Here is a 10,445-nt window from a genome sequence, read left to right as displayed (position 1 = left end):
CAGGCTAGGGTCTCTGCCATGAGTGGCGAAAAACAAGGCGCTAACCTTCTGTTTCGTGCCACCGTAAACTGACCGTCCGACGAGAGAAGGACAATACCGAAGGTAGCTTCCCCGGTTGCGTGTCCGAACCCTGCATCCACGTAGCACTTGGGCCTGCCGTGATCACCATTCGGAGCTGCCATAGTCATCTCGGCCTGACGAGGAGGGCGGTGGTTGGCTCCCTGGAACGACTCAATGCCGTGGCCGCCTTCCTCCATGCGCCGACGGGTGGAGGGAGAGCGCCGTCCCACACCGGCGGAGTTGCGGCATCGCCATAATTGATACATGATTGCCACCATAAGAGCACTTTATTCCTCTGTTAACATTGCAAGTGCACCAGTTAGCCATGCTGGGAATAAATCGGTAATGATATTTGTTATATGCAAGCCTAAAACATTCCAAACAAGTCTAGAATATTCATAGGTTACTAAAAGCATGCATAACATCTTCATTGGCCAAACCACACATTTGGCATGTTGGTTCCACCACCACTCTCTTTATAATCAAATTATTAGTTGTAGGGAGAATATCACAAATTGCTCTCCACAGGAAGGTTTTCCATTTTGGGGGAACTTTCATCTTCCACATAACAGTCCATTTATCAAAATCACCGGCAATATGCATATAATTCCCCATAATATTCTTGTAGGCATTCTTAACCGTATAAACTCCCCTGGGGTCACCTAGCCAATACCATGAGTCCTTGTATCCAGAGTTACTGAAATTCTTCTAATTTTAGTCACATCCTCCTCATCAAATAAATCAGTCAAAATATGAGGATCCCAAGTATTAGTCTGTGGATCAATCAGACCTGCTACCCGGGCATCTCTGTTTGTCTGTATGAGGGGGCTAGGATCATCTGGTAACCATGGATATCCCCATATCAATGTTGTTTCACCATTACCCATCCTTCAAGGGACTCTCGCTACGACCATATCATGTGCTGCCATAATACTTCTCCATGCATAACTTGGACAACTTCCTACCTTGGCATCAACAAAAGATGTAGTAGGAAAATAACACGCCTTATAAATCTTTGCAACAAGGGAGGCGGGGTTTGTGAGAAAACGTCATGCTTGCTTTCCTAGCATAGCCAAATTAAATCCCTGAGATCCTTAAACCCCAAACTTCTTAGAGACACATAATTTATCACATGCTTTCAAGTGTATCCCCTATCCATACCAATAATATCTATTCATAGTTCTCTGGATTGATGAGCAAACTGTGTCAGGTAATAAGAAAATATTCATTGAAAACTGGGCTACACTTTTCAACAAGACCTCCTTGCCAGCTTGCGAAAGTAATTTCTTGTTCCACGAACCAATCCTCTGCTTAATTTTATCCTCAATGTAAGAGAACACCGTTCTCTTATTCCTCCCAACAAAAGATGGCAGGCCCAGGTATTTCCCAAAGTTGGGTGTCTGGTCAACCTGCAGACACGCCGCTACCACTTCCCTGTCCTCCCTGGTGTTTTTACTAAAGCATATGTTAGATTTATGATAATTCACCTTCTGACCTGACATCTCCACCATCTTATTAATTCAACATAATTGAGTTAATTTCATTTTTGTCCTAGATTTATAGGTGACAGTTCACTTTTAGTTCTAGATTTATCAAAACATCCACTTTTGGTCCTAGTATTATTATGACATGACCAATTTTTGCCCTCTATCAACAAAATCGTCAAAATTTTGTTAAATTGAAGGACATCTTGATCTTTTTAATGCAAAGTGAGTCGACCCGTTATATTTTTTTATGTTTATTTTTCTAAAAAAGTTCATAATTGAAGAGCGAAATGCCCTTGTATTTAACGAAATTTCAACAATTTTTTTTGATAAAAGACCAAAATTGGTCATGTCACAATAATATTAGGACAAAAAGAAATATTTTGATAAAAATGAACTAAAAGTAAACTGCTACCTATAAATCTAGGACTAAAAATAAAATTAACTCAACATAATTCATTCCATCTGCAAGTGAAGCATTGTTGTCCCTCAAAATGTTAGAGATGGCGTTGGTAAGAGTTGTATCTAGCTCATTCCATGTGACTCTCCAAAGGTAGTCAAATATGGCTTTAATTTGCCTTTCAACTTCAGTAGCTTCAACATGTTGCCTCTTCTTTGCTCTTTCATTTTCTTCATCATGTCTACATTCAAAATTGGAATGCGTAGGCTTGGAAGATTATTACCTTCTGAGGGAACAACAACCTCTAGATGTTCTTGATCAATTGGTCCAGAACGCCATTATAATCCTGAAGATTAAAGCTTGAAGGCATTTGGTTGTACTCTTTTTCCCTTAGTTAAGTTTTTCCCAGAATTTTCTTAGTTTAAGATTTTTAATGATGCAACCAGTGTAACACATGACTATACATACATCATGTATTATTTTTCTTGACTAGTATAGGTTTTTTTTACGAGGTTTTTTTTTTTTTTTTTAAGCAAGGTTTTTAACGGGACATGATTCTGGGAAGATAAAGTCCCAGGGAGTGTTATAGTAAATTCAAATATAGGATCATTATCTTAGTGATTAGTTATTTTTCCTAATTTTCAGGAATATATATCTTATATGAATTCAGCCCCGGCCCTGGGCAAGGGTAGACTGGGCCCTTGCCCAGGGCCCCATGCTTGGAAGGGGCCCCTGCCCTATACCATTACTCTTATATATACTATAGAAATGTTATTTAGTATACATATTTGGTAATGGTTTCTTGGTTGGTTGAGTTGGTAAGGCTTAACATTTTAAGAATGCACATGGTCTTGGGATCGAATCCCCATTTGCAACTTTACATAAAAATTTTCCCCTCTACTATTTAGTATATGAATTTAAGAATTAATTTTACTATATTAAGATTTGAGTTGAGTGATTTGGTAAGACTTATGAATTTAAGAATTAATTTTACTATATTAAGATTTGAGTTGAGTGATTTGGTAAGACTTGTAGGTTTTGTGCTCATGGTCAAGGGATCAAATCTCCTTATATATATATATCATTTTTCTACAGTTTATTTATTTCTATTTCTAATTTGTATTTTTCTAAATTTAATTTGTAACTTCGTGATTTTGTTACCTTTCTATAATTATAGTGAGATTTATAATATAGATTGATTTGTAATACATATCAAATTTTGAATCTATTTCTATTCGAGTAATTTACAACTTATATTTAGAATATTTGTTGTTTTGTGAACTTTATAATGACTTATGTATATGTAATATATTTTGTGATTTAGTTATGAAAAATATTTTAAAAGATAATTTAATTTTTGTATGAATTATCTAATTAATGTAGGTTAGAAGTTTTATTGTGCGTCATCGTATTCAAATTAATCTAGAAAAACTTGAAAGTGATCTAACTAAAAAAGAGTATTTATAAATATGATATCAATATATAAGATGTATGATTTATTACATGTTTTTTGTTTGAACTATTTTATCCAATTAATTATGTTTCATATTTTATTGTGAATATCTTTTATCCCGTTTGAGTGTTTTGATTTATTGTTCCAATAATTAAGATTTTATGCTGTGCTCTTATTTGTAAGTTTTTTTTTTATATAAATTTTTATTAATAATTATTTTATTATTTATTATAATAATAATATGATTGTCTATAAGTTCATTTGGTTTTAAATTATTTATTCATTTTTATAAACTATATTATTTATTTATGAAAATACTGATGCGGTGATGGATTATTGTGGATTTAGGAATGCATCTATAATTGTTTTCATGTGTATGTAAAATTGTTAAAATCTTGTGAATCTTATTTAAGTTATTTGACATTAGTATTGCTTCCTTATTTAATTTAAATTTAATTATAAAAATATATATTAATTTCGTATAGGGCCCATTTTGTTGTTATGCCCCGGGCCTAAAGAATGATAGGACCAGGCCTGTATGAACTCTTCTGTTAATGAATGAATGAATTGGAATTCTCCGTGTATCTTTCCTCTCGATTCTCCATTCTAGTTTTCTTCATTCTCTTCCTTTTTACACAAAAAGGATCAACTAGGAAAAGAAAAGCATAACAAGATTTTCACCGAAGATCAACTACAAGAAGGAACATTTTAATCTACAATAATACGCAGTATTTTTTAAAATTGTCAAACGTTTGCAGGGTTTCATTTTCGCCCCAGTTATATTTGAAAATTTATAATATGATATTAGATATTGATGTTCTATATTAGGGATATTTACTTTGTGATATCATTATGAGTTAGGTTAGAAGGTGGATTGAGGCAAATAATTGACCAAAAGTCCTAAGCGTAAAGTGAAAAAAATTCGATGTCTTATTTACCTGTTTTATTTACTAAGCATTGGTAAAACTAACTATTTCTTCTTTATTATTTTCTTTAGTATTTTTTAATTACTTTTAATTAATTAATTTATCTATTTATTTATTTTGTGTTTAATAGCAGTTTCTAAATATTGTTAATTCCATTTTTGGTCCTAGATTTATAGGTAGCAGTTCACTTTTAGTCATTTTTCAGAACATTTACCTTTGCTTGTAGTGTTATTGTAGCATGACAATTTTTTTTTGTCTTCCGTCAACAAAATTGTTGAAATGTCCTTAAATACAAGGACATTTAGATCTTTTTTGTTTTGTTTTTTTTTTTTTTTATATAATATACATAGTGGTTGACCCGTTATATTTTTATTTATGTTTTTTTTTTTTTAAAAAAAATCATAATTAAAGGCCTAAATGCCCTTATATTTTATGAAATTTAAACGATTTTGTAGGTGAAGGATCAAACATGGTCATGCCACGATAATACTAAGATCAAAAGAGGATGTTTTGAAAAAAAAGAACTAAAAGTGAATTGTCATCTATAAATCTAAAGCCAAAAATGAAATTAACTCTTTCTAAATATATAAATTTTATATTCTAATACTAAACTTAACATTATGAATAATTGAAAAAAAAAATAACTTCATTTCGTCTATCAATCAAGGGACATAAAATAGGACGATGGGAGGGAATAAGTAAAAATGAAGTACAATAATTTGAGATTCTTTATAAATTATAAAATTGCAATAATTGTCCAAGATAAATTAAAATTTAGGACTTATTTTTTTTTTGAATTCTTTGTTGCAGAATCAGTACTGATTCAATGGAGCTTCTGTGTGTCCATGCTGGATGGATCTTGTTTCGATGTGTTTTGGGTAAAACAGAAACTCAGTGTGAAGTGGCAGAGGAAGGGGACTGAGTGATGTTTCCCACCATGTCCAATGACACACACGGCTGATCCACTGGTACCTGTTCACCAAACCAATATTATAAACAGAAAAAAAAAAAAAAAAAAAAAGAGTTTTGCTGAATATATATATATATATATATATATATATATATATATATATATATATATATATATATATATATACTGATTCAAACGCGAATAGTGTTTCTGGTACAATTGGTGCAAATTCACCATTAAATATGCAAAAATACACTATACAGTGTACACCAATGCATCATACAACAAAAGAATGCACCACACCGTACTACACCTAATAGTGCATTTTCGAACACTTTATGGTGCATTTATGCGTATCTAAGGAGAGACTACACAACTGTACAAAAAGCATTGTTCGCATGAAAAGCTGTCCCTGAAAACCCGCAAATAACTCTAAAAAAAATCTCACAACTAGCCCTGCTAGCTCCAATATAATTGCATTTTGATTTGACAATTTCTTTCATTAAAAAAAAAAAAAAGAAAAAAGAATAGTACAATTATCTAAAGACAACCCCCCATGATAAGGATATTTCATAGTTAGCAAGTAGCAAACAGCAGGCAGGCAGAAATGGGGTCTGAATGTAGGTACGTTAGAGAGCATTGAGGGGTTCCTTTCGATCGTGAGGATAGCATTCCTAAATTATATTGTGAACCAAGTTCACTATACCTATTGTAGGCCTTATTTGCAATTAACATATTATATACTTATAAATAAATTGAAAGTACATCATATGTTAACTGTAACATGTATATAATTTGTTAATCGCAATATGTATATAATCTGATAACTGAAAGTGTATAATTTGTTAATTATATGTACATAGTCTAGACATGGTCCACAATACGTATGGTGAATGATAGACTCTGGTCCATAATATAATTATTGGATAAGCAATAATTTCACGACAAAGACAATAAGTGACATAATAAGTTGTAGGAAGTTCTCGTGTGGACAAGACTTCTCATGTGACCGTGCAGTCACTCACCATTAGGTACGCATAAATGCACCACAAAGGGTTTGAAAATCTACCACTTTAGGTGTGGTGCATTTGAATCTAGTGCATTTTTGAACACTGTGTGGTGCATTTATTCATATCTAATGGTGCATTTGATCCAGTATCATAAGTAGTATATATATATATATATATATATGTGTGTGTGTGTGTGTGTGTGTGTGTGTGTGTGTGTGTGTGATGAATGGCAGAAGTAAATTGGACTTACAAAGTGGCCAGCCCCAAGAATCCAATAGAAATGCAGGTTCTTGTATGACTTTGTGAACCCTCTTGTAGTTTGGTCTTTCCCACAATACATTGGAGTCCTGTCAATACTAATGAATGTTTTTAGCCCTTCCCACCTGCATTCCATCATAGTAAAAAACATAACATAAGACTATATATACAGTTAACTATTACACTAATTATTGAATATTTATCAAAAGGAAATTAAAAAAAAAAAAGGTTTTATTTAATGAGATTTACTTTAGTTTTTGAACCCATGCTTCAGTTCCCTTGGTGGCACAAATGAGATCAACCTAAAATCATCAAACTCAAAACACATGTCAATTTCTCTCCAAAGTCTTAATTAACACTACTACCACTTGTACCCTGAAGTCCGGTACAAACTTAATGTCTTTTACAACTTTTTACCTTGTACTTAGTACAAATAGCAGTGTAGCACTAGTACTGATCACTATCTTAGACTTTTCCTTTTTTATAACATCTAAAAAAACACAATAATCTGATAACTTGCAATATATTTTCTTTTTCAATTTACGAATTCTTTTAAGGGAATATACTGAAAGCCTTACTTGTCCATTATATATCGTCACATTTACTCCTTTACTCAATAGCTCATCAACCTGTACAGTGTACACCAAAAGAATATTAAAATTATATCACCTGCCCTACAAAGTTATTATAAACTATACTCTAACTCTCACTTTAAATCTCGTGCTCTCTTTGCACCTTTGTTTATTGTGGTTTTTTTTTTTTTTTTGTCAATATTTATTTTAAGTATAATACCTCATTGATCCTTGGCCTCATGAAGTCACCCACCATAGCGTCAAAAACGAGACCAGATTGCTCTCCCCACCTACGAAAACACAATCTTGGTTAACCTTCTTTCTCGATGGATTATAGGCCCTATTTGATAAAACAGTTAGTCTATCAGTTAATTTTAACTTGTTTGACCACTATTAGCTGTTTGATTTCGTTAAACAATCAATATGAATGTTTAATTAATTAATTTTTGTAACAACTTATTCCTTCAAAACACTAAAATTCAAAAAGCTGCTTAAAATAACTTTTTTGATTAGCTTTTTGATAGAGTCATTTTGTATGTAATCAGCTATCAACTAACAGCTAATTTACCAAACATCTTTCTATAATCAGTTAATGCTATCAACTAGTCAAACACACTAACTCAATCAGCTAACAACTATTTATCAAACACCCCCTAGACTATTACATTTTTAAAAAATACTAAAGAAAATTAAGAAAAAAAAAATGAGAACAAAAACTTTACTCAAAATGCGGTGGGATAATCTTTAACTTTTTTTTGATGGCTCCATTCATTAGGCTGTCAAGATCACCTTCAGAACCTGGGGAAGCCTTCAAGGATCCCAGATATGATTTGTATCTCTTCATTGTTAAAGATTGTGATGTTGTGGACAAAAGCTCCTCGCCAGAATCCAACATAAAATTGTAGAAATCCTGCAAATTATTCAAATATCCCAAAAAAAAATTAGAATAGGGGCTCGAAAGGCCAATATCCGCTACGGGTTATTCTAGTCTAGTTCAATATATAGGTAGAATAACTCTACGAATTTAATCACCACTCTACAATTTCTTGCAGAACTAACGTGGTTAGGGTCGAACAAAATTGCCACAAAAAGAGTTGTATGGAAGCAGAATATATATATATACATATATATACCACAGAATTGCTGTAGGTACTTATGACATCTTCAAGTTTGGACCAGAGATTTGTTGCCTCTTCAAACTGGCCTCCAACAAGCTTCTGCTTAATTTGCTTAGCTATACTGTTTTCTGAAACATGTTTGGTTAGACAACTAACATTTCCAATGTCCATATATATAACAGCAGGCAACCCCAATCAAGTTGATCGAGCTGTTGTCTTGATAATCACAAGTTCCAAGTTCAACTCTTAGGAAGAGCAGCCTATTGACCTTCTTGGTTTGAAGCTATAGGCAACTTAAACTGGTTAACCTCCTTGTGATCCTTTGCCTGTTAGGATCACAAGATAAGATTTACCCACCATCGCACACATAGATGTTTCAAGTTTCAAGTTCCAAGTTCAACTCTCATGGGGAGCGGCCTATTGGCCTTCTTGGTTTGAAATGGTTAGCTATAAACAACTTAGACTGGTTTACTTTCTTGTGATTCTTTGTCGGTTAGAATCACAAGACGACGGGGTTTACCAGCAACGCACACATAAATGTTTGATATGGACCTGTTTGATTTTTTCAAGCCATTTTCATCAATCCTTGAGACATCTTTCAGCAGAGGTCCCCAAGACAACTGCAGCAGTGATAGATAATGTAGAAGTAATATTTCATTTAATTACCCAAAAAAAAAAAAAAAAAACTAATAGCAGACAGGGTTACATACCACAAAATCTTCAGGTGAGATCCAACTATCACCTAATGCCACTCCTACAAAAATAAGTAATTTTGCCATGTTTAGAAAATTAGAATTCACCTAAGTAATTTCCCAGTCTAGTTGGTCAAGTTATTGACTTAGTAATTATAAGATTCCATCCTAATGAGAGCGTCTATTGACTTTCTTGATTTGAGTCGGGACTACGGATTTTCCCAAAATCAGAGCTAAGTAATTCGAAAAGGAAAAAAAAAAAAAAGGAAAATTATTGAGACATTATTACCCCCAAGTTTGAGCTTCAGTTTGCCTGCTTCAATGGCTTTGAGAGCTGACAATCCAGCAGTAACAGCAAACTTTCCTCCATAAGACTCTGCTACTATGTATAAAGGGCTTTTCTGTAAATTCACATCCTTATTGAAAACTTTTATCAGTAGAGTAGTTAAATCAGTTGCTGCCTCCACATCAGTCTTCACCAGCAGCTTTGTATCCTCCACAAAACTATACCCAGTTCCAACTGGACAATCCTATATAAAAATTTTCAATAAATACCCAAAATAAATAATAAAAAAAACTAATTAATTCACGTTTTAAAAAAAAAAAATCTAAAAAAGTATGAAAAGAATATTTTAAAATGTAAAGAAACCTACCACAAATAGTAGATCAGCTTTTTTCAACCAAGTTGAATTTCTAGGCTCCAAATTTACACCCAGAGGCCCAATCTCTTGAAAATTTCCAATTCCTACCCCTGAAGCTCCCTAATTTTCAACAAATAATAAAAGTGTGAATATATATCTAATTAAAATTTAAAGTAATTAGTGAAAATTAAGGAAAACAAATTAAACTTACAGGTCCACCCTGCAACCACAGAATGATTGGCCATGGCTTGTTTGGATCCTCAACTCTGTACGGACTTTTGTAGTGCCACCAGAACATGTGCGCTTCTGTTTTTCCATACACACCCAAACAAGGATTAAAATAATCGAAATGCGTTTATAAGCGAATGCCATGGCTATACAATGATGAGAATGTAAGCATTTTTGCAGAAGAAATGAAGAAGAAGAAAGAGAAATGTGCAGAATTATATTACTTGGTCTGACTTGAACGTAGCCCCAAGCTTCGGATCCATCGGCGGCGGTCTTAGCTCCGGCGCCGCCACGATGGAAAAACGGAGAAGACAGCAAGAAAGAAAGGAGCACATAAACAACAACGTTAAACTTTTCCATTCTCGAAAAGCTGACCAGTCCAGTCTAGCTTTACACCAGGCTGGCTACAAATGCCTGTCACCACTATATATAAAGGGGTGGGAATTGTTTCGACTGATCACTCTAAAGTCTTGTTCGATTTGAATATCACTGACAATCTGGATTTGATATTATGACTGACTAGAGGAGATAAATGTGAAAACTTGAGAATTAATGAGAAGATTCACAATTTATCTCTTGCCTTTCTTGGACCGGATTCTCCATATTTAGGATTACTCTAACCTAGACTACACGGGCTTAGTTTACTAGTTAGTAGACAGTAGACAGTATTTGAAAGAAAATGTTCGAATTTCG

At 33.4% G+C, this 10,445-nt stretch overlaps 1 protein-coding gene across 1 annotated transcript; it reads right to left on the bottom strand.

The window, feature by feature from the left end:
* Positions 1–4,955: 4,955 nt before the first annotated feature.
* Positions 4,956–10,165, bottom strand: LOC109193021 (serine carboxypeptidase-like 51). Its single transcript, XM_019343790.1, has 13 exons — positions 9,977–10,165; positions 9,736–9,830; positions 9,537–9,644; positions 9,173–9,413; positions 8,902–8,945; positions 8,744–8,811; positions 8,207–8,312; positions 7,796–7,983; positions 7,294–7,363; positions 7,080–7,130; positions 6,751–6,803; positions 6,494–6,626; positions 4,956–5,295 (listed from the first exon to the last, which is right to left on the bottom strand). Exons 1-13 carry the CDS (start codon positions 10,110–10,112, stop codon positions 5,215–5,217), a joined length of 1,374 nt encoding a protein of 457 aa, XP_019199335.1. The 5' UTR covers positions 10,113–10,165; the 3' UTR covers positions 4,956–5,214.
* Between the last annotated feature and the right edge of the window lie 280 nt (positions 10,166–10,445).

This window comes from Ipomoea nil, unplaced genomic scaffold (genome assembly GCF_001879475.1).
Source record: "Ipomoea nil cultivar Tokyo-kokei standard unplaced genomic scaffold, Asagao_1.1 scaffold1834, whole genome shotgun sequence".
Taxonomy (NCBI): domain Eukaryota; kingdom Viridiplantae; phylum Streptophyta; class Magnoliopsida; order Solanales; family Convolvulaceae; genus Ipomoea; species Ipomoea nil.
Note: the sequence above shows the minus strand (reverse complement) of the source record. Positions and strands in the feature narration are given on the sequence as shown.